General features: G+C 53.1%; 7 protein-coding genes across 7 annotated transcripts; 4 read left to right on the top strand and 3 right to left on the bottom strand.

Moving 5' to 3' along the window:
• Positions 1–232: 232 nt before the first annotated feature.
• On the top strand, positions 233–3,456 carry NEUTE1DRAFT_71433 (uncharacterized protein; the record flags this gene model as incomplete). The annotated part of the gene is made up of 6 exons (XM_009857481.1): positions 233–957; positions 1,131–1,149; positions 1,210–1,317; positions 1,386–1,436; positions 1,513–1,590; positions 1,682–3,456. 6 exons carry the CDS (start codon positions 299–301, stop codon positions 3,092–3,094), a joined length of 2,328 nt encoding a protein of 775 aa, XP_009855783.1.
• Positions 3,457–4,093: 637 nt separating this feature from the next.
• On the top strand, positions 4,094–6,961 carry NEUTE1DRAFT_90130 (uncharacterized protein; the record flags this gene model as incomplete). Its single annotated transcript, XM_009857482.1, has 2 exons — positions 4,094–4,209; positions 4,391–6,961. 2 exons carry the CDS (start codon positions 4,094–4,096, stop codon positions 6,771–6,773), a joined length of 2,499 nt encoding a protein of 832 aa, XP_009855784.1.
• Positions 6,962–7,542: 581 nt separating this feature from the next.
• Positions 7,543–9,290, top strand: NEUTE1DRAFT_71437 (uncharacterized protein; the record flags this gene model as incomplete). The annotated part of the gene is made up of 2 exons (XM_009857483.1): positions 7,543–7,646; positions 7,752–9,290. The coding sequence occupies 2 exons, from the start codon at positions 7,543–7,545 to the stop codon at positions 9,184–9,186; spliced, it is 1,539 nt and encodes a 512-aa protein (XP_009855785.1).
• A 98-nt stretch (positions 9,291–9,388) lies between these two features.
• NEUTE1DRAFT_71440 (uncharacterized protein) lies at positions 9,389–11,872 on the bottom strand (the record flags this gene model as incomplete). The annotated part of the gene is made up of 3 exons (XM_009857484.1): positions 9,389–10,195; positions 10,376–10,732; positions 10,814–11,872. The coding sequence occupies 3 exons, from the start codon at positions 11,870–11,872 to the stop codon at positions 9,518–9,520; spliced, it is 2,094 nt and encodes a 697-aa protein (XP_009855786.1).
• A 284-nt stretch (positions 11,873–12,156) lies between these two features.
• Positions 12,157–15,376, bottom strand: NEUTE1DRAFT_125685 (uncharacterized protein; the record flags this gene model as incomplete). The annotated part of the gene is made up of 3 exons (XM_009857485.1): positions 12,157–14,991; positions 15,065–15,267; positions 15,327–15,376. 3 exons carry the CDS (start codon positions 15,374–15,376, stop codon positions 12,356–12,358), a joined length of 2,889 nt encoding a protein of 962 aa, XP_009855787.1.
• Positions 15,377–15,636: 260 nt separating this feature from the next.
• On the top strand, positions 15,637–16,786 carry NEUTE1DRAFT_132883 (uncharacterized protein; the record flags this gene model as incomplete). The annotated part of the gene is made up of 2 exons (XM_009857486.1): positions 15,637–15,963; positions 16,065–16,786. The coding sequence occupies 2 exons, from the start codon at positions 15,726–15,728 to the stop codon at positions 16,784–16,786; spliced, it is 960 nt and encodes a 319-aa protein (XP_009855788.1).
• A 1,122-nt stretch (positions 16,787–17,908) lies between these two features.
• On the bottom strand, positions 17,909–18,171 carry NEUTE1DRAFT_118650 (uncharacterized protein; the record flags this gene model as incomplete). Its single annotated transcript, XM_009857487.1, has 1 exon — positions 17,909–18,171. The coding sequence occupies one exon, from the start codon at positions 18,099–18,101 to the stop codon at positions 17,934–17,936; it is 168 nt and encodes a 55-aa protein (XP_009855789.1).
• Positions 18,172–23,718: the final 5,547 nt, after the last annotated feature.

Consider the following 23,718-nt stretch of genomic DNA (forward strand, 5'->3'; position numbering starts at 1 on the left):
GTCCCACCTTAAGTTGTTCACCTCTTCCCTTTCTTGGCACGGCCTTATAAACCCCGGTGCCTATCTGCTACCTGCCCAACGTTGTCTCTACATCTGTCCGACTTCCCGGCCCAAGCAACCAACCTAGTAGTGATAATCCCCAAGCCACTTGGCATCAACAACTTCGTTTCGGACTTACAACATCCCCCCCGCATCTGCATTTTCGAGCCTTCAGTTATCTTTCTTTTCCGTCGGTTGCAGAGCAGTGCGGTTGAACAAGTACACGCCCTCCCTCGAACGAGTTGACCGGTCCATTTCGATGAAGGAACCTTTGAATAATTCCTCGTACACAAATCGCATTCGCTCCTGGGTAAACCCCAAGACGCATGGAGCTCCAGGCCCCGTCAGCTTGCTTCCCATAAGCAATTCTCCTCCCATCACCACCACTACCACAACCGACACCACTCCCACAGTCGGCCAGAATGCCACGCTCAACGACAGCAGCCGCGGCGGGAATGTGCCCTCCGCGCACGAACAGCCCCAGACCTCCACAGACTCTTCATCAACCGGCGGCCATCACAAGGAGGATAGCAGTAATGGCGCCAAATCCCCGACGGCTGCATCACACCAAGCTGCGGGGCAGGGGCCTGAGTTAGAAACTACCGTCTCTGCTGCCGCTCAGGAACAAGAGCAGAAGCAGAAGCCGAACGTCGCAGTTAGATTTGGGAAGGTCCTCAAGCAGGTCTTGTTTCACAACAAGCTCGTGAACTTGATGTTGGTCTTTGTCCCTGTTGGCATTGTTGTCAGCCAGCTACCAGGCTCTTCGCCCGGTCTCATCTTCGCCATGAATGCCCTTGCCATCGTTCCTCTTGCCGGCCTCCTCAGTTATGCCACCGAAAGCGTGGCCCGTAAGCTTGGAGACTCGCTCGGCGCCTTGTTGAATGTCACGTTCGGCAACGCTGTAGAGCTGATCATTTTGTAAGCCCAAAAATGAAGAAGAAAAAAAAAAAAGTCCCCTAACTTTTTGGGACTGCTGTGCTAACACACCTATCTTCGATAGCATGTACGTTTTCTGCCCTGCCAGTCCAGGTGCGCCATTCCCTGTCCAAATTTGTCCATGTGCTTACAAAGTCCGTTTCGTTCAACGTTTACAGCATCGCCCTCGTCAAAGTAAGCTTTCCGAGTTCTAATCGCACACCACGGGGTTAATGTTGCTAACAACGGTTTCAGGACGAGCTCAGCATCGTACAGGCTTCGCTCCTTGGCTCAATCTTGGCCAACCTGCTCCTCATCCTGGGCATGTCGTTCTTGCTTGGCGGTCTTCGTTTCCGTGAACAGGTTCGTTCAATCACCTGCTTGAAATGTGAACCCTTAATGGAGCCTTGTCATTGACTCAACTTGTGCAGATTTACAACAGCACCGTCACCCAAATGAGTGCTTGTCTTCTCAGTTTGAGTGTTATTAGCCTCGTCCTGCCTGTATGCTCATCCTCGTGCCATCTTATTTGATTATGACCTGCTGACGCTCTTACAGACTGCCTTTCATTATTCTTTTACGGACGTGAATGACGCCGACAAGAAGACTTTGAAGATCAGCCGCGGCACCAGTGTTGTAAGCTTTGACTTATTTCCGACGGCAAACTTCCAACGCTGACTTCTCACAGATTCTTCTGCTCGTATACGTCATCTATCTTCTCTTTCAGCTCTTGTCTCACTCTTACCTTTACGAATCCACCCCTCAGCATATTATTGATGAGGAGTCTACTCCGGGACCCGCCGCCGGCTGGCTCGATTCCTCAAGCTCTGGCAGCGACTCTTCGACAGATTCGGACTCGTCGGACTCGGACTATTCCCGCGAGACAGTCTCCAAGAGAATGAAACGTGTAATGCGTGGTGGTCACCGCAGGAGAAAGTCAAGCATCATTTCCAACCTTACGAGCGAGAGCGTCGTTGCAGGTCAAGAAAGGACCCCTTCGTTCGGCACCAGTGATGCTGTCCCTGGCTACGATGAAGCCACACAAGAGGCATCGTCATCGCGACCCGCACTGGCCGTTAATTTGCGTAGTCCTACAACTGAAGGAAACGAGGAGGCTGTTGAAGACGAGAAGCATCACCGCAGGCGGCACCGGTATAAGCGACACATGAAGAAGCATCGCAAGCACAAGCACAAGAAGCATCACCACAACGGATCTCAGGAGTGCATGAATGGACAAACCATCGATGAAAACGCCGAGATTCAGCCGGATGTTGCGCCAACACTGTTATCGCCTGGCGAGCCCCGTTGTGTCGACTTTGCCGTGGAACCTGCTAGCTCTGCCGATAACGCTCAGGCTGAGACGTCAGCTGGCCGCCGCCCTTTCCCCGGTCTTCGCGGCATGTCCCTTCGTCCTGTTGCCAGGAACTTGGCGCCGGCTGTGTTTGTCACTGGCCCTGATTCCGTCAACTCTCCACCGGCCTCTTCCGGCCCTGTTCCGCGCGTCCGTTACGGCATTCGCAGGACGAACTCGCTGCCGGACCGCCTCAGCCAATCACTGTACCGTCCTCAGGGTGCCTTGATGCCTTCGCAGATTCCAATGTCCGCTGTTGTTGACGGCGCTATCCCCGATAAAGACGGCGATCATCCCGACGACTTGTCCCGCGTCAGCGCTATCATCCTCTTGCTCGTATCTACCGTCTTGGTAGCCGTCTGCGCCGAGTTCATGGTTGACTCGATTCACGACCTGGTCGAGACTGCCAAGGTTCCAGAGCTCTTCATTGGCTTGATTATCCTTCCCATCGTCGGCAACGCCGCTGAACATGTCACGGCTATTACCGTTGCCATGAAGAATAAGATGGATCTGGCGATCGGCGTCGCTGTGGGTAGTTCTATCCAAATCGCCCTCTTCATCACGCCGCTTGTCGTCATTATTGGTTGGTGCATGGACAAAGACATGACGCTCTACTTCACGCTGTTCGAGACGGTCTGTCTGTTCGTCTCAGCTTTTATCGTCAATTTCTTGGTGTTGGATGGCAGGAGTAACTACTTGGAGGGAGCGCTGTTGTGTGCGACATACGTCATCATAGCCTTGGTGTCATTTTACTCCCCTAACCCGACCGAGCCGGGCCAGAGTGCTTAGAGAGACGCCACAGGGACGGTCAATGTCACAGAGGACGAAGGATATGGTTGATTCATAAGGAATATGCGGAAGCTATGAGGGAGGACATTTTATACCTTTTCTTTCTACATGCCAGCACACCGGATCACGGGATGTAGCTGAGCTGTTTATGTACTTGCTGCTTCAATGTGCATCAGTTACTGGGCTGGCACGGTTGGTTGGATTCTGGTCTGTGGCAGCAGTTTGGGGAACGATTACCGGTACGGGTACGGCTCTGACGAAATGGGACTGGCCCGATGTTAATGATGGCTGCTGGACACCAAGCGGTAGAATATCATGCGATAATGGAATCACGAATTGACCTGGGAGCGAATTGTGCTGCATATGAACCAGTCTAATGTAATGTTGACATCTGATATTCACTAGTATCAATGTGGTTACCTCTTATCTTTGATGCCCGGCTCCTAGTGAACAGCGAGAACGTTGAAAGGGGCAACCCGGCCGTAGTTATTAACAGTGCGCAGCTAGAGTGTGTTACCTTGACACTACAGTAATACGGTACGGCAACAGTTCAGTCAGTCGTTCAGTCGGTGCCGGCCTCACTGCAGCTGCAGCAGAACGCGGCGCTCCCCTGCAAAGATCATGCTTGTCCCCCGTAAAAATGCCGATCCACCAAAACCACTACCATATTCATAACAAGATAAAACAACGAAATCAAGGGCTAAATACACAAGTTCAACTGCAATCGAATGCCCTATTACCATAGAGGTAGTTCTTCTTTTGATTCCACGCTTCGCTGTATGATTGATCGTTGCTAAGGAAGCGTTACGAGCGGTCCCGTCTGCCTTTGTTTTGGTGGATCAGTTTTGGAAGGGGTGGGGAGCGAGAGATGGAACCTTTCGTGGCTTCGCGTGGATCGACCCGCGCACTCAATTTCACAATTGTCGGACCCTCGACCGCCGTAGCAAATCGTCGCCAACTCCGCGTCCACAACCACGACTGTAAAGGGAATTTCGCACCATGACTTACGACTGGGATCCCTATAAAGACATATGCCATCGTCTCTACGTTGACGAAAGGCGAAGCTTTGCCCAAGTTGCCCGGTATATGGCAGAAAACCATGGATTTACCCCCAGGTACGTGAACAACACTCTTCGTCCATCTCCCTCGCCGTACACAGTACAACGAATGGGAGTCTTGGGCGGTGTATACAGCTCGCGCAGCAAAACTGCAGCTTTGGACAGCCTGTTCCTCAACACCAAACTTTCCACGTAGTTTACCTTGCTTGGCTTACTGACCATGACGCTTTATTTCCAGCCGGCGTACCTATTGGTACAAGTTCAGGGAATGGGGCTGGCCCATCAGGGTCAATAAAGCCTACAGCAACACCGAGTTGATTGCCAGAGTCAAGGAACTATGGGAACAGAACCTCAAAGCAACCGAGATGGTGCGCGTCCTCAATGAGGAAGGCTACGACATAAACGATCGCACGCTCAACAGGATCCGTCAAAAGTACAATTGGAAATTGCGCTTGAAGACTATCCAAGACTTACGAAAAGGCATCATCAGGCCGCCTGGGCAACCGGCTAACGGAACAGATGATGACGACAACAATGGCAGTGACGGTGACAGTGATTCCGCTGATGATAGCGACAATGACAGCGAAGAGGTAAGTAGCGAGGAGGACGAAGAAGATGATGATGAGGAGGAGGAAAACGCCGCCGAAGACAATGGACAAGGGTCGTCTAACACACATGGCCAACGCCAACATCAGCAACAGCAACACCAGAAATCAGCATCTGCAAGTTTGCCACTTGGCCCAGATGACGAACTGACCCCCGAACAACGTGCTCGCAGAGAAGAGAGGCGCCGGGTGCTCGAGCAAGAGTCGGCAGAACGTTGGGCTCTCAAGAAGCGACGACGGAGAACCAAGGGGTGGGCAGGCCTGCCTCCAGACCCGAGTGGTCTGCCTCCTCGCTTTCCATCCGAGACAACCCTAGACGAAGCCAAGGTCATCCTGCAGCTCGACGCTGCGGCCTACAAGACGCTGCGGGAGAACTTTGAAAAGATTTGCAGGGAGAACAACGTAATCAAGAAGACAATTGCCGGGCCCGAGAAGTGGGAAGCCATGAAGGAGCAGATGATCCGCGATAGCATGCATCTCCGCGCCATCATGTGGGATCAAGCCAACATGGAGCAGAAGAAGATCGCGATCGATGTTATCTGCTGCGACGTGACCAAGCGGATCAGGACGATGCAGTCACACATGACACTAGCACAGGCCCGCAACCTCCTCGGGCTGAATCCGGAGCAGGGTAGATACATTCGCGGCACGCTTTACCTGCTACTGGGTCAGGAGAAGTTTGGGTTCAAGCATGTCGAAGGTATCGACAAGTGGAATGAAATGGTACAGAAATGGTTCGACACCACGGAACTATTGCAGGAACTCTTTCCTCCAGGCTGTGAGCACTGGCCTAACGCCAAAGAGAGGAAGAGGGCTATCGAGCTGCTGGCCCGTGACGGAATGAGAAGATACAGAGGCGATCAAGCAAAGTTGGAGAAGGATGCTTTGAACCCACCGCCTCCCAAGGTTCCTAGAAAGCGTGCTCCTCCAAAACCGAAGCCGGTCCCGACGCCCGCTCAACTTGAGGCGGCTGCGAAGAGAGCCGAGAAGGCTGCTGAGAAGGCCGCGAAGGCCGCTCAACCCAAACGGGGCCGTGGCCGACCCCCGAAGAATAATACGGTGGGGCCATCAACGGCAACGGCAACGGCCACGGCAACGGTGCCGCATACAGCTGTGCGGCTCGCGCCACCGGAATCGTCAAGCTCGGAGGAGAGCGAAGCGGATCAGGATGCCCAAGATGCGGACAACGGCAACTTGGATCCGGATTATCTGCTGCAACAGTCAATTGAAGCCGACACTTCGTTTGGGAGTTATTCTGCCAACACTCATGTTGCCAGTGGAAGGGGCAGTGCTGGCGCCAACGTCGGTGCCAATACAATTACTGCCCAGTCCTCTTCACACACTCCGAATCTTGCTCAAACTCAAAGTCGGCCCCAAACCCATTCCCAAGCTACGCAGAATTACACAACCAACCGTAACCATATGCAGCAAAGTTATGCCCCTTCGAACCATGGCTTAACCCAGTCTCAGACCCAACCGCCACCCCTCGCCATGTATACACAGCAACAACAGCAGCAGCAGCGACAGCAACAGCAACAGCAACAGCAACAACGCATCCAGCAGGAAGCCATCCAGCGGCAAGCAAGAGCCCGACAGCAGCACTTCCAGCAAACCGCCTCCGTCCCCCCAGTCCAAGTCTCACAGCCAGTGGCAACTACCTCGTCAACCTCCACCACCTCGTCCTCCATGGCCATCTACTTCCGCCTTCACGCATCCTCGCCTCTCCAAGGCGTGGTCTCGCGCATTTGGATCGCCACCCTATCGGGCCGCTCCGTCCAGGAACTACGCAGCACCGCAGTGGCCAACTATCCGGGCGTGGTGTGCCTGGCAATCGAGGGAATCGTCAAGGATGGAAAAGGCGGAGAGTTGCCGTTACCGGTTAGCGACGACATGGAGATGGAGGCGTATTTGCAGCATATCCAGGGCATGGGGAGCGGAGCACCGACGTTTAGTGTTATGCTTGTGCCGGCGGCAACAGCGGCGACGGCAGCTGGAGGTGTGGGGGGGTCTTGGTGAGGGATTGGCATAGGAGTGGCTGTGGCAGGGGTGATGTATCTCGCTCTATGTATGATTCTATGGGAGTTTTTCGGGCATTTACCAATTTCTCGCCCCTTCCAGATTTTGATGGCTTTTAGGAGAGCCTCAGGCTGAAAGTAAGCAGAGCAGACGAGAACCGTTGTTGAGGATGGAACATGAGTGCCAGGCATACATGGAGCATAAATGACACTATGTGAACGACAGCGTGGGCTTGCGGAGTACGACGTCCAGTTCAACGTCCGGATGGCCCCAAATCTCGGAGTTTCCAAGTCGGACATCGGCCGGTAGTGCTCCGGCGTTTGCGGTGGATTTTTCCCTATTTTCCGGCGGAGGCCTCCACTTTCCCCGATCCGTACCCGAACGACGACGTCATGGGGTGCCAGGGGGCTTAGACTACTGCAGACGCTGCCCCTGCGCCTAGTGGGTTATTTGGGGGTGGAGAACCATGACACCCTGCCAGTTCAGGGCATATTCTGCGGGGTACAGCGGCCGACTGTACCAGGTAACGGGACTTCTCCTTCTTTTCTCATCGTCACTTGGAATTCGGTATGCTAAGAGACTCGACTGGTTCCAACTGGCACCTACTGACTTAAGCAAGTATCACCATGATGTAGTCGGGTATAATTTGGATGCGTGCATACTTATGTTGCAAGAGTGCTTGCTTGTCACCAAAGCGTCCGATAGTCCGATCGGACGGAAATGGACCAGCATTAGACAATGACCAACTGGCCAGATTCGTACTACAAACATGTCAATACAAAAGAGCAGCCAATTGAACCCCCCTGAACGGGTTAAAGATCGGAGCACTTCCACTTCGCCCGCACCTGCTGCGTACTCAAATTTTAGTGGTGTGTAAGACATCCCACCCAATCGGCAACCTCGACTACTTTACCTACATCACAAGAGACGGGAGTTAGCCCAGTCATCCATCACGCACTTTACCATGTGTTTCGGGAGCAAAGACAAGACCGACGATACGCCCGGTCCTCGACCAGCACAGCATCAACAGTCACCACAGGCTTCAGGAAAAGTCAACATGCCTTCACCGGCGCAGTCCCACTATCAGCAGCAGCCTCAATGGCAGCAGCAACAGCAACAGCAACAGCAACAGCCAGCTCATGGCGGCAGCAGTCAGAATGACTATGCCCCTCCTTCGGGACCACCTCCAAACTTTGGGCATAGCCAGCAACACTCCAGCACCGACTACGCTCCTCCATCCGGTCCTCCTCCGAGCTGGGGACATAACCAGTCCTCTACAAATGATGATTTTGCCCCGCCAGCTGGTCCTCCCCCTTCCCACGCCAGACCGAACCAAAGCAACCATGACTTTGCTCCTCCTCCTGGCCCTCCTCCCTCCCAACGTCAACACCATTATGACGATTACGCCCCTCCTCCTGGCCCTCCTCCCTCTCATCACCGACCGCCGATGAACGATGACTACACCCAGCCTCCTCCCGGCCCTCCACCTTCCCAGTTCCAGCCCGCCGCCGCCAACAAGCAACACGACTGGGAATCCTTCGTGCCGGACACGGCTCTCTTCCCCCCTCCTCCGGCCTTCTTCACCGGCTACGACCGCTCGCATACCACCAACGCCACGGAAGAAGAAGCCAATGCGGGCGAAGCCTGGTGCGTCCAAAATCCGCTGACGGCACCCATGGACCTGGACCCCGTGGCGCTCGACGCGCTCCGCACGCACAACATCCGGCTCATGGCATCCCCGCAGTTCCGCGGCAAGCTCGACTGGGTCAGCCCGGGCGTGTGGAAGGGCAAGACGGAGAAGGCGGCGGGTGATGCATGCATTATTAGTTACCCGCCATTGTATTGTGTCAAGTATGACTCGCCCTTGATCCCTTCGGTTGCCGCACAGAGGACGACAAAGTCTATTTACTACGAGGTATCAATTCCTTCTCGTTCGGCGGCGGCAGCATCTAATAACCCCTTTCTGGGCGGCGGTGGAGGAGGAGGAGGAGGCAACGACGACGAAATCACCCTAGCGCTAGGCTTCACAGCCCTTCCCTATCCGGCCTTCCGCATGCCAGGCTGGCATCGTGGGTCGCTGGCCGTGCATGGCGATGACGGGCACAAGTACGTCAACGATCGGTGGGGAGGCAAGGATTTTACGAGGCCGTTCAGAAGGGGGGAGACGTACGGTATCGGCATGACGTTTACTAACACCGGCGGAAGGCTGGATGTGAATGTCTTTTTCACGAGGGAAGGGAGGATCACGGAGCAGTGGGATTTGCATGAGGAAGGTGATGCGGAACAGGACTTGCCGGTCACAGGCTTGGAGGGGTTTCATGATTTGAGTTGTGCTATTGGAACGTATTCGGCTGTCGAATTTGAGGCTGTCTTTGAGCCGAGTAGGTGGAAGTTTAGGCCGCAGGGCTTGTGAGTGTCTTCGGGGAAAGTTTGACCTGAGAGATGCGAGTCGGAGAGAGAGAGAATGGGCAATGCGGTGATATGATGTTATGATACTCTAATGATCAGGGTTTTCTTATACTCCGTCGCTGTCTGTGTTTGTTTTCGCTCATGCTGGTATCACTCATAACCAAGATACGCGATGCTCATTCTTAAGACAAGTTGACCAAATGTGAACCAACAGCAAGCATTCTTTTTGTCTACCAGCATATACACGGTAAGGGTATCTATCCTTTAAATCATCCGCCCGTCAACACAATGACAATATTATCTGCATGAACGCCCCGACGGCTACGCCCAGCTTCTTAATCCAAGCCGGTCCACTCCTCTTCCGCCTTCTCAGGGGCAGCACCGCCCTCCTTCTGCGCCTTCTGCGCCTTCTGCGCCTCCCTCTTTCTCCTCTTGCTAGCCTCGATAGCCTCCCGCCTGTTATTCTCCCTCCTCCTCTCCCAACTGCTCTTAGTCGTGATCGTCGCCTTTCCGCCTGTCCGCCTGCTCTCCACTCCCCTGACCTTCAACTTCCTCTTGTCCTCCTTGGCCACCTTGGGCAGCGCATCCAGCAGCCACTTTTGCACGCTACCCTGGGCGGCCTTGACGGTATCTTTCTCGTCGATGTCCTTGCCTGCCTGCTTCTCGCTCATGGCGATCACGTTGGCGACCGACTTGACAAAGGGGATATCGTCCTTGGTGTAAAAGGTGACGGCCACACCGCCCTCGCGACCGGCGCGACCCGTGCGTCCGGCACGGTGCACGTAAGCCGCGGCGGATACGGGCACGTCGTAATTGACGACGCCGTTGACGCCAGCAAAGTCGACGCCGCGCGCCAGCACGTCCGTAGTGATCAGCACCCACACCTCGCCGCTGCGGAAGCGGGCCATGATCTTGGACCGGACCGAGTCCGGGAGCGACGAGTGCAGGACCGCCACGCGGGCCGAGCCGCCCGCCTCGAGCGGGATGTCGTACTTGAGCTCGTCGTGGAGCGCCTGGGCACGCTCGATGGTCTGGGTGAAGACGAGGAAGGGCGGGCGCAGCGGCGGGCCCGAGTCGGCCGAGGACACGGGGTGGAGGAGCTGGCGCAGGGCGAGCAGCTTGCCGGGCTCTGTGGCCGTGTAGATGAGCTTGTGCGTGATGTTGGGCACGGCCGTGTCTTTAAGACCAACGACGAGGCGGATCAGGGGCTTGGGGGTCTGTTCGGGGGTGCGCTTGGCGCGCTTGTCGATGTGTTTGGTGAGGAGGGCTTCAATGTTGGAGGCCATGGTGGCTGACCAGCACGTCATGCCGAGGTTGAGGTGGGTGCAGGCGCGCCAGATACCCATAGTTTGCTTGCGGAAGATGGGATCGAGGAGAACATCGGCCTCGTCAAGAATGAGGGATTGTACGGTGGGGAGCGTCTTCTTGATGATCCTGGGCTTGCCCTTCTCCTTTTCGCCTCCGCAGAGGAAGTTGAGGAGGATCTTGGGGGTTGTCACGAGAATGTCTACCCTGGTGATCGGCCTCTCCTTCTTGGACTTCTGATCACCCTTGGCCCTGCTCTCCGCTTTCTTCTCGGCGTCAGAATCGCTTTCCTCTTCTTCCTCTTCTTCTTCATCGATTTTCATAACCTCCTCAGGCTCGCTCTCTGCTTCGCTGTCGCTATCACTGTCGTTAACCTCTTCCTTGGCCTCCTGCTCCGTCTCCTCCTGCGTATTTGACTCTGCCACTAACCGCAGCGTCCTCTTCATGAGAACCACGCGCACGCCGGTTCCGATAGCCAACTTCCTTCCTTCATTGACAATTTGACTTGCCAGCTCTCTCGTAGGCGCAACCACGATGGCCTGCAGAATATGCTCGTCTGTTTCAGGGGTGTAATCCTCGGCCCTCCCTTTGATAATGGCATCGATAGCGGGAATCAAGAAGCTGATAGTCTTGCCACTGCCTGTCGGCGCAACACCGAGGAAGTCGATTCCCTTTTCAACCTTGACGTCTTCCACACCTGTAGCCTTCTCCAACGCCATCTCTGGTCGCAGCTGCAGTGGCAAGCTGCCCATCTGCACCTCAGTCGGCACCCGGAATCCCTGCCGCGTGATGTTGTCCGCCAACACGGGGTGAATGCCGTAAGTGTACTTGAGCTCGCCAAACGAGTTGAGCGGCTGCGAGTAGATTTGCTTTTTGTCTTCGTCCTTCTTCTTTTTCTTCTTTTCCTCCTCTTCCTGCTTCTTCTTGTCCTCCTTCTGCTTCTTCTGCTTCTTGGGCGGCTTCTCCTCTGTAGCCTCCTCGGCTTGTGGCACGCGACCGGCTAGGACTGTGAACTTTAACCGATGGGACTTGAGTATCTGTCGGCATTCGTTTTCTTCCAAAAGCTTGGGCTTTTGCTTCTTGGGCTCGTCCGCCTTCAATTCGGCATCCTTCTTGGCGGCAAGCTCCTCGGGAGTGGGCTTGGGCGCAAAGTAATCGACGTCGCTGGCATCGTCGTCTTCGTCTCCGCTCTCGGTCGCGTTGTTGGCCTGAGTCCCCTTCCTCTTTCTCTTCTTGCCTCTTTTGGCGTTGGCGCCGCCGACATTGTCGTGGAAGAATTGGGGATTGACTTTTGCTCCGGCGGAGGGAAGGAGCTGCGGTGCGCCTGGCTGGTTTTTCTTGGGCTGGGCTTTGATGCCTCGCGAGAGGACTTTGAAGATATCCATGCTGGAAGATTTGTTTTCGTAGGATGTGGTGTCGGGGCTGAGTTAGATAATTGACAGAGAATACGAGCTGTACGAAGCTTTGTGGTGGTGGGTGAAATCAGGTAAATCTGGATATGGGAGACAGAATGAACTGCTTGACTTTACAAAACAAAAGAATTCTTGTCCTTCCAATCGCCAGAACTGATCCATGAAAAATTTCCGCCCCGCAGCGGGCGCCAGTGCTTATCTTAGCGGCCTGGGTGGGGCTCCGCACCGCTGTACCCCAACTTTGGGCCGTCGAGGTTCCTTTTCACTGTGCGTTTACAACGCAGCTTGGGATGCAAATGCTCCCCTAGGCTGAACAATGTGAACATTGCCCGCCCACGCTGGAGATGTGAAGAACAGGACCCGATGTCATGAAGGGGGGAGGGGTATCCATTTTGTGTACGGGCTCGTCTACTCTAGTCTATCTTATCTGTCCTTGGTCGAACCTTTTAATTTCTTTCATTGTACACCCTCGCCAACAACATCCTCGCACCGGACGCACAAGGAGTCCTCAGCAGGAGCAACGAATCGCCAGCACCTGGGGCATTTATGGTCTTTGGGAGGCAGAACCCACGCCTGGCAACCATGACCACCCATCTCAAAGTCCTGGACGTACTTCCAGGCAGGCTCTCCCTCTATGGCACCGCCGAGGTCTACAGAGGATACAACAAACATGGCATCTAGCTCGTCCTTGTACTTTTGCAGGACAGAGAGTGCCTTGCTGTCCTTGGGAGCCTTGATAACAACAGAGCAACCAAGGGACGAGCCAAGAACCTTGCCCCTGCGTGCCAGCTCGGACGCGGCTTTGATGGCGGCGTGAGTCTCCATTAGGACCGGAATGTCCTTACGAAGCATGGCTTCATCGTAGCTCAGACGGCTGGAATCAATCAAGGGCGAGTTATAAAGCTGATGAAGAGGATGAAGAATGGATGGGTCTTCCTTCATCCAAGCAGGTCGATGCTCCCAAGCCTCCTCGACCAGCACAGGTGTGATAGGGGCCAGCATTCTGAGGAAGCCCATAAAGATAGGCTCTAGGACACCACCGCCATCGGCGCAGTACAACCTGTCCTTCAGGGCTTCGAGGTAAAAGGCAGACAGATCGTTGGCGATCCATCTGTTGAGACTGCTGAAAGCCTTGTTGAACTCGTAGTTTTGGTAGTGTCTCTCAATCTCCGCCATAGCATCCTTCAGCTGGACAAGAGCAATGTGGTCCAAGGCAGTCAGTGGAGCTGCTCTGGCTGACTGTTCCATCGAGCCCGTCAGCATCTTGATGATGGTGCGATACTTGGTTAATGACTGATGGATAGTCTTCAGCACAGGCTCGCCGAGGACAATGTCACTGGTGTAATCGCTACTCGCTACCCACAAGCGCAAGGCGTCGGGGCCGAGAGCATCCTTCGGGGGAGGCGCATTCGGATCCCTGTCCTTGTTCTTGACCTTCAGCGGAGGAAGTAAAGAACCATCCATGACCTGGTCCGCCGAAATGATGTTGCCTAGTGACTTGGACATCTTCTTGCCGGCTTTATCCAGCGTGAAGCCATGAGTGATGAGTGTCTTGAATGGTGACAGGCCAACCGCATTGGTCGTACCATCAGCTGTCGGGCCTTGAACCGCCATAGCTGCTACTCGAGTGAGCAAACTCGACTGAAACCAACCGCGATGTTGGTCAGAGCCTTCGAGATAGACATCCGCTTGCCTATCCGTCTGGGTCCAGCTGCTACCACTGTCAAACCAGACGTCCATGGTATCTCTACCACGGGTGAAGGGGCCCTTGCCCCGAAGAGATGCAGGAATCCAGACAGGGTCATGAGGGTCATCAGACCACCAAGCATCGGTGCCTCTCTCCTGAATGACCGAGATAATGTGCTCGATGGTCTTTTCAGTCATTACTGCATCGCCATTGGCATCGTATAGTGCAGGGATAGGTACACCCCATGCACGCTGTCGTGAGATGCACCACTCGCTCCGTCCCTTGACGAAGGCTTCGAGTCTGCTTCTCCCGCTTTCGGGGACGAATTTGACCTCCTCCAAAGCCTTCAATGCCAACTCTTTGATGTTGTCCACATCAGCAAACCACTGCGCCGTGGCCCTGATGATGATGGGCTTCTTGGTTCGCCAGTCGTAAGGGTACTTGTGCTTGTACTTGTGCACGTTCAGAACATTGTCCTTAAAAAGCTCAAGCACGGCAGCAGAACCGCCCTCAAGCACAGGAATGCCCTTGAGCCGGCTTGGGTCGTCGGGATAGGCTTCCTCGGTGAAGATACCATCGTTATCAACAGGTGCAGAAACAGGAATTCCCAAGTCTTTGCAGAGCAGGTAGTCATCGAAACCGTGGCCTGGGGCGCAGTGAACGAGACCGCTTCCCGAATCTGGCGTGACGAAGGGACCGTGGATGAATGGCTGAGGAGCAGCAGATTTACCCTGGAGAGGATTGACGTACTGCAGCTGGGTGAGCTGGCTACCGGGAACAGTGGCTAGAATCTCGGGAGTCCCCTCCTCTCCCATCAAGACCTTGGCAACGCGCTCGAGACCGCCGTCAGCAACAAGATAGGCGTCATCACCCACGCGGACCGCATGGTAGAGCAGATCATCGTGTACGGCGATGGCTCTGTTGGCGGGGAGGGTCCAGGGAGTGGTCGTCCAGATAACGGCATAAAGATTGCCGGTAAAGCCTTCCAGGCCAGGGATGCGAGCGGAATCCTTGGTGATGGGAAATCTGACGTATGCAGATTTGGAGATATGCGCCTCGTTGTACTCCAACTCGGCTTCCGCCAGGGCAGTTCCGGAGGACGGTGACCAGTACACAGGCTTGAACTTGCGGTAGATCAGGCCGCGACTGACCATTTTCTGGAAGAGACGCAGCTGGTTGATCTCGAAGGCCATGTCCATGGTTGTCCAGCGGTTCTCCCAGTCACTCATGACGGCATATGTCCGGAAGCTGTCCATCTGCTCCAACACCGTCTTGGCAGCCAGACTGCGCGCGGCCTGGCGGATGGCATGGGGTGTCATGGTCCTGCCTTCTTCGGTGCTGACGGCCTTGAGCTCGATCGGAAGTCCATGACAGTCCCATCCTGGAACGTAGGTGACACGCTGGCCTGGCGCAACACAGCTGATCAGTCAAAGATTCGGAGCGCTCGGAGAATCAGCTGCCTGGCATCGTTCGCGCACCTTGCTGGACCTTCGTACGGATGATGATGTCCTTGAGGATCTTGTTCAGGGCATGACCGGCGTGAAGGCTGCCGTTGGCGTAGGGAGGGCCATCGTGGAGGAGGAAGGTATCGTCAGCAGGGCGGTTGGCGGCCTGCCACTTGTAGAAGTCATCGGCGCATTTCTTGATGTATTCTTTGTGTTGGGTGGGCAGAGGGCGCGGCCTGTCTCGTCTGATGTCAGTATCCGCACAGATGTCTGGAGAGACAGTTCATGTTCTTACGGAAGAGTGGACTTGGGCAGTCTCAGCGTGGAAGACCAGTTCTTCGACATGTTTGACGCCTCATGTTGGGGTTGGATACAGTAAATGCTCGACAGAGATCGCAAACCTCCAAGGCGCTGTGAATTTTCGCGACGCGATATCGCACAGAGGGGCAGCGCAGCCCCCGTCAGGCTGCATGGCTCCTCGCTAGCTCCCGCTCTCCCCTGTAAACGTCGGCGCTGCAAGGCTGCCCGGTCCGCTGAGCTAAGGTGTACGACATGCCCTGGCAACCGCTAACCCCACCACTGCTTCCTTTGTCAACAAAGAATACATCATCGTCCCGCTCATCAACATCCGTCTCATCCTCACCACTTAACAAGACAGAGTGTATAACCCACGTGTACTAGATATTATTTATCCATGGCGCCGATAAGACGTTACCTTCGGATCACAAAGTATTCGGTGCTCGAATGTCGTATCTACCTCGACAACCCGGCCTTGGCACACTCATGGCTTCTAAACCCCAGGAATCCTATGCTTGCCAAGGTCATCGAGGCCGTACGTCCACTAGTACTGCCAAAGCTGCGTGAGGAGAGGGAACGCGCGCAAAGCAAGAAGAGCAACAAGAAACGGAGTATCAAGGACGTGGTCATCAAGGGTATGTCTGGTTATTGTTCGGCCCAACACCATAACAGCCTGCCTCCCTGATCCGTCGCGTTATGGCTGATGTGCACTACCTGTAAACTGACATCTTCATAGATGACTTTGAAGTGTCCGTCTTTCTTGCGGAAACAGACACTCGACACTCCCTGTTGCACAAGCAAAAGCACTTTCGAGACAAGGTCCAGACCAAACTAAAATCCAACTCGTCCAAGCTCACGGGAGAATCACGTGAAGCACCTATCGACGTTGACGTAGAGGCCGCTCTACTTCGGGAGGCAGCCGACGACGATGATGTGCCCGTTCTACGAGAGGATGATAGCGAAGATCAGGAGGTCAATCTAAACGATATCCCTACCGTTGATGAAACGGACGTCATATCCGACTCCGCCAATAGGAGAACAAAACGACGACGTCAACAATCATCGGGACCAAAGAATGAGGGTGGCACCGATGACGAGGCCCAAGCGGTTGCCTCGGACCTATCTGACGATGATGGCCTGTTCATCGGTGACAGCGACGATGCTGGAAGCGAAGGGCCTCCGGAAAGGAAGCGTCGCAAATCTAAGCAGCCCGCTGCTCAGGAGGAAGAACGTGATGACAAAAAGAAGCTCGCTATGGACATATCGTACGAGGGCTTTGCCATCTACGGCCGCGTACTCTGCCTTGTCGTGAAACGGCGGAACATTGAGAAGACCGTTACTGGGCCTTCGAGTGGCAAGGCTCTGACGGCCCAGCCTGGCGGCCAGGCGATGATGGAAAACTGGATCACGTCTACACAACTTCCCGAGGCTGCCGTAGGAGAGGACGACGCGGTTTGAGACGGCTGCCAAGCTGGCGGTTCGGCTGAAGTTGGTCCACCAAGACAGTCCTTCATGGCTATCACGATGCCACTTTACAAGGGATGGGAAAGCAGGAGGACCCAACCAAGCTTCTCTTCCCTCCACCGCCTTCCATCACACCGCCTGCTTTTGACGGTTCTTTCAGGCTCCCTGGATTTCATTGGGACTCGGAGTGACCTCTCCGCCGCTTATCACCAGGCACCGTGGTTAGGTTAGACAGGCCAGCTGATCATTCTGTCTTCTGATGTCATCAACGGCTTATTGCCCCACGGTCTTGAAACGAACAATTCAGCCTGGAATACGATCTACGGATGTTGTGCACCTGGCGTTTTCCCAGATGCTTGGTATGCCTGGTGTACCTGTTGTACCTGTTGTACCTGTCGTATCCGGAACCCTCAGCAAGGCAAGGTTCTTCTTGGCCTTCAAAACATTCCCATTTCGCTCAACCGATTGGTAGATTTCGCTTCCCATAGCACGAAAAGGGCATGGCGGATACCTTGGCAGAGATTGCCATGCTGCCAGGACGTGATGGGCAATCACACCACATAAGAAACTGTGATTGCAACTCCAAGGATGAATCATCCGTACGGAAATACCTTGGTCTGGGGTAGTTTTACCAACACGGTACGTACGTACCCTTACGTTACAGGCCTCATTCCAGATGATGCAATCGGCAGCCTTTTCAGTCCCTTTTTGGGGATCGACCACCAACCCAGGCACATGAAACACGCCTCCCCCTGACGAAATTAAACTCGTGTAATAAACACCGAACGACTCTTGATGCAGCCCACACCGGATCTGGGGCAAAAGGAGAATATCCAATTTCACGCTGAATTTCCATCAATAACAACACCGAAGTTCCAATCCATGGATGCCGATCAAGCCGATTGCATAGGATTTACAAAACCATCATGGGGGGGCCATAATGCATCTTGGACAGTGGCCAACCTTGGCGCTCCACTGGTCCCTGATGTTCAAGATCTCGATAACCGCACATTGTTGTCGCATCTTGGTGGACTGCCTATCACTCGGTTTTTCGTCAGCATTTCATTGGGTGGTGACAGTTTTCAAAACCTGTATCATATTACTGGAAGATCGCAGATGTACCAGTACGGTTGTCGGGGATTTATGGATGTATCTTCTTGATAGTGGAGGCAGGAGTGCCACATTCCCACATTTGTTGTCTTGAAGTTGCTGGAAATCCCCAAAGGATTAGGAACGGCGAATTTATGGTCTTGGCTTGGTCCGGTTCCGGTTTGAGGTTGTCGAATTGCTGGATCGCTGAGTCAGACATTCTTGGAGAGTCCCCCTGTGTTCTCTCCGATACTGTCAATGTTGCAATATCAAACAACTTTTTATGACCCAAGGACGCGGACTCAGCGTCGTAGTAGGTGTCGTCAGCTGAACAAACACGGAGTTTGGAGCTAGAAACGTCGGATCCAAGACGGGCTCAGAGCCCCGAAGATGGTGTGTTGATAATTTCCCTCCCTATGCACCACTGGCATACCTCTCACAGGGTAGCCGTAGCATATCTTTGAAACTTCCTTCAAGGTGTGCGAACTATAGACAAGAACATTGTAGGGGATGATGAGTTCCGCGGGAGCTATCAGCTGGTATTTTTGGTATAGGGGGGCTGACTAAGGTAGCGACGGCAAGATATCAGTTTACGCTGTGAAGCACCCCCACGCGGTACCGTAGGACTACGATGCTCATCATCTCCCCAGGTTTATCTAGGTTCATGTTTATGGATAAGGGGGAAAGGGGAAAATGCGGTATACCCTGGCATCTAGAGGGAAGGATATAAATGCTACGCTAGAGTAACTAGGCAGAGGATAAATTTAAGAACCTCTGACAAAAAAAGGGATGATATGTAATGTCGTTGGCTTGGGAATAGTGATAGGCTCATTCACACACTTGCAACGCATAAAAATGACACATCACTTTTTGGTGGCAGCATAGAATAGAATGCTCTCTGCCTGGACGAAGTAGTACGAACTGGCATTTGGTGACATGCCTAGATGACTCGCATCCACAGCAGATCAAGCACTGGCTTTTGGGAGGAAGAAACGATTTGTGACATATGAATAAGATGAAGATGGGAAAAGGGAAATGGGAAATGGAAAGTAGTACATGATGTAATCAAGTGTAATGGTTCTATTGATGCATGTGCTTGATAGTAGAGAGAATGTATCAAGGAAGTTGTGTGTCGTGGAGTCATGGGAGGATAAATCTAATGTTCCATATAGACAAGTTCTTTTGAGTAAAATCATAACAAAATCCAAGGCGCGATGACCGAGTGGCCTAAGGTGTTTGACTCGAACTACCCATTCGAGGCCTATCAAATCTCTTCGGAGGCGCAGGTTCAAATCCTGCTCGCGTCGATAGAACCTCATTTTTTGCATCTTTTTACGATGCTTTTTAGTGTTCTTTCACACCGTCCAAAGCGTTTCCAGATTTTTTGCTGCCCTTTTTTTCGGTTGTGAACACTTTCCACCTCCACGTTCGATGATGCTGTTTCTTGTATTTTTCTTATTTGTAGTTCTTTTTTTCCTTTCTTCTAACCGTCTTGTTTTGTTTCGTGTGATAGCAAGATGTGGAACTATGTGTGGTATGATGGTTGCTGTGCAACGGTGAAGGAATTACTCGAATGGGTTGTTAGTTAGGTGACCATGAAGATTTCATCGTAGAATATCGCACGATGCAGTAAAGTCGTTCGTTCGTCTCATCTACAGATCTCCCTAGCGTCATCACCAAGCCACTATATACGCAGTTGTCGGGGTCGCTGAAAAACCGAGAGCAACACAAAGCCAGACGACGTCTGTGCAGTAATCGTGAACTTGACTCTATCGCTGGCATCCGAGGCATACCCGTACTACGCCCCCACTTTTTTGGGACTTGCCAAACTCGCACCCCCTAAAGTGGGTGCTCACCACCAAAACAACCAACCCAGTGAAACAACCAAGTCAGGGTTAAAGGTGCAATTCTGGGCCAGATTCAGGCTAGAGAAACAGATGTTTCCCAACACTACGAAAAATACCATTATGAAAGTCTGGCCTAATAAAATGATAAGTCCTTTTTATATGTATGACTTTGCCTGTTTATAAATTCGTTGTTATAATATTTTGTAGCCTTTTATTTATCTAGGAGTTTTGTATATATCTACACCTCTAACCCTAGTGGTTGTTTTACTAGTTTAGTTGTTTTGGTGGTGAGCACCCACTTTAGGGGGTGCGAGTTTGGCGAGTCCCAAAAAAGTGGGGGCGTAGTACGGGTAGTGCAAGTACAACGCTGTAGTTCGAGGCTACGGTGACATGGCATGTAGAATGCTAGCTGGACTCACAAGGCCTGATATGGCCTCATGGTCTGGGCGTAATTAATGTCAGGCACTGCACTTGTGCCAAGAAGATAGCCGGATTAAACCGACCAATATCATACATATGGCGCCATCTCAACAAGCACAACACAACACAACTGCCAAACAGACAGAGGGAGGAACGGTAGAGAAAGAATCCTTCAAGGCGGAAGGAGGACGAACTGGTTGTGATGCAGGTTCGTTTATCACCTAGTTCCGGTGTACACAGTTACTGTGAACCAAAACCGGTCATATGTGCATCATCGCCTGATATCTGATATCCGTTTTCCGTTTGCGCAAGTGGTTGCAGAAGAGGCGGCCACCCTCACCGCAACCATCACGAACGTCATGGAAAACAGGCTGAAATGGGGCAAGAGCCAAGAGAAGATTGTACTATATGCAGTGTGTAGCAGTGGCTGGTGTATGCATGCCTCAATTGAATGGAGAGACATTGCCTACGTCCCAATGGAGGAATGATCGTTAACTTATTTGGTAAATGGCGTGTCGTACCCCGTTATTCCCCCATCAGGTACATTTATGTGAGTGTTTGTTGCACAGGCGAGATCTGGTACGCGGCGGATGTTACCAAACAAAACCTTGGACGTGCAACACCAACCCTTTTGGAACGCCGAAACAACCGACCGATACCCGGCTTGATGACAAAAACAAATAAAATCATCTACATTGCTCCAGGTTGCCAAGAACAGGACAAGGCTAGGAGTACTCATAATGTGTTGGTTGGGAAAGAAACTGTTTTCTCCTCCATCTCCGTGAAATTGTGGTACGTAGCAGCACCGTTGACGGGCACCTGGGGCAGCGAGAACCTCGGAGCTACCAGCGCAATGGAACCCACCGTATGTCCGTAGTGCCGCAGCATCGAACACTTGAATCACGAGAACACAGCCCTTGGCAACATTGACACAGGCACGAAATTTAGCAAAGTGGGAAGAGAGGGTTCATAGTCTGGCACTAGTGATTCCCCAGCGCTAGCCTGTCTTTTTTTTTCTTTCTTTTTCATTTAGCCTCATTGTCGTCGTCCTCGGGACTCGGTTCACTGCCCTCTCTAGAGGCATGGGTTGAGTTTAGCCAGATAATGGTACGTAAGTTTGTTGAGATGAAGCGTGAAATTTTCGCCCCAGAAACGAAGTCGGAACCAACCGAGTCGCGGTAACATTGAATACGTGGAAACGTCCACCCACACTTTTCAAAAGTTTCAATGATCGACACTCATCGCCGTCAGCTGTAGCGTCCTGTAGCGCCGTAAGCTTGACCGAAGTAGGTAGTCTCGCCGTAGTGGTGTCCATCCACATGGAGCCATGGTAAGACACCCCCAGATATCAGCAAATTTTAATTTGGTGTATGCGGGGCGAAGGGACGGCAAGCCAGGCAGACGTCCAAACAAAATTTGGTGACAACGTTGGACATGGTGGTCGTTATTGTTGGAGAAAGTACACTAAGACAAACCACATCATGACGATGAACCCCCGGAGATGATGACGGGAATATCTTGGTTCCAACATCTGACTCGGCTCTTGGCTGCGGCTCATGAGATAATGTGAGGAAACCGACCATGGCACCTCAACCACAAGATGTTTCGAGGCGGTAGCAGAACAAACAGGTTATTGAATGGCCTTCATCTCCATCATGAGAACATGTATCGACACAGCAGCACTTAGTGCTGGCGCTGATCATTAGGAACCACACTCGTCATGATGATGTTGCGCATCAATTTTGATCCCCTCCCCCAACGTGAAAGACGAGATCGGAGAAGAGGGACCCCGACAAAGTTCGGACCAAGCTACACCACAACACCAATCACAGATCGTTAGCGGCTCGTAGTCTTGTCCAGTCCAGCCAGGGGTGTTCATTCAGGTCCACGTTGTTCGCTCGATGCGGACGAGCAGCTCTTCCCACGTGGCAAGACAGGGGTCTAGATCGCTCTTCTGTCAGGTACGGCGTATGGCGCAAAATAGTGCATACACTACCCCTGAGCGGCTGTAAGTTTGCTGGAACGGGATGCCAACCACCCAGTGTCGCCAACTCCGAGAGGAAATTGTCCGTTTCGCCGTGGTGAACAGTGTCAACTCCAGAGAAGACTCCTCACAGGCTGTTCACTGAGCATGATAAGCCCTGCCGTATCATGTTGATGCGTTTCAAACCGAACGAAACACTTCGTTTCAGGATCAGTGTCCCTCGAGTTGGTGTTGGTGTAAAATACTGTAATGATCTTACGAGCGACTAGTCTCGCTACCATCAGTCTTTTCCATTTTCAACCAGCCTTTTCCTCTCTCGTCGCCCGTTTCCCCAATCTCCGATGGAGGTTCACGAGTTCGTCTGACTTTGGACCGGCGGATACAGACCGTGGGGCGCATCAATCGTGAAATTCTCGCTTGGCGTTGCTTTGGTTGAGAGATACAGGCGAGAAATTGGATATCTCGGCCGCCCTAGCTGATCAGGCTAGCTGGAAAACCCCGAGAATGGCCTGGAGATGGTGAGCTTTGGAAAATGGAGTGAGACCATGATCTTCCTCGGCTCGTTAACCTCCTTGATCTGTCCTTTGATTGGTGATAATCCGAGCCCTCATCCCTGACGGCCCAGCCGTGAAGCTATGTATCAAAGGGTCGATGTGTTTGGCGTGCCTAGTGCCGTACCTGGTCGCTTCGCTCGAAACACTCCGTAGCAGCTGACCGGGCTGGGCGAACGTCGCGCACCCAAAAGCACTCCGCATGACAACAAGGTGAGCAGAATAAAGGTTTGAGGCCGCAATTACCCAATCAGAAAGAAGCAGTACCTATCATCAATACGTACGATTGAGATGAACATTCAATTGTTCCTGACTTGGAGAGATTCGGGGTCGGCGTCTAACCCAAAGCAAGCACGCCTCCACGTGGCCCCAGGTGCGCGCCCGTATCGGTAATCCGCTGCTAACCGACACCTTACCCCAAGAAGACAACTCTATCACGTCATTGAAGCACATATCGTGCGGGGTCTCGTGATGAACTGGAGGGTGGCCTTGGGCCTTCGGGCTGAGTCGTTCCCCTGGAGGTTCTTAGTGCGCGGATACTTACGTGCCGACAACAAATAACCCATCCTAGGCCACCGCGTGATAGTGGTGAACCCCAGCCTTGAGGGTAATGCGGCTCTGGTAACACAAAGCGGCGCAGATCAGGCATCCGGTAGCCATAAGGAAGACGAGACAGATGGAGGGGAAGGGTAGAGGGATGGGTAGGACAAAGGTACGGATGCTACCTCTACCCAGATAATTTCAAGGGAGCAGTGCCATATCTTACCACTACTACGCTACTGATCCGAGCTAAAGTCGTGATGCTGTGCCCGTTGGTCTTGCACAGAGATGACGGCACAGATTGAAAGGTTTGTTACCGCGGGCCACATACCATTGGTGCGTGCCTGCTGGCTGTATACATAGTGCGGATCCTGGAGCTGCGCAGCTGGCGCCCTCGTTTTTTTCGGTGGATATGCTTAGCCATACCCACGGGCAAGCGCGCCTTGCTGGAAACAGGGCACATTCTGATAGCTTCCCTTCATCACAACCTTTGCT

The sequence above is a fragment of the Neurospora tetrasperma genome (genome assembly GCF_000213175.1).
Source record: "Neurospora tetrasperma FGSC 2508 unplaced genomic scaffold NEUTE1scaffold_81, whole genome shotgun sequence".
Taxonomy (NCBI): domain Eukaryota; kingdom Fungi; phylum Ascomycota; class Sordariomycetes; order Sordariales; family Sordariaceae; genus Neurospora; species Neurospora tetrasperma.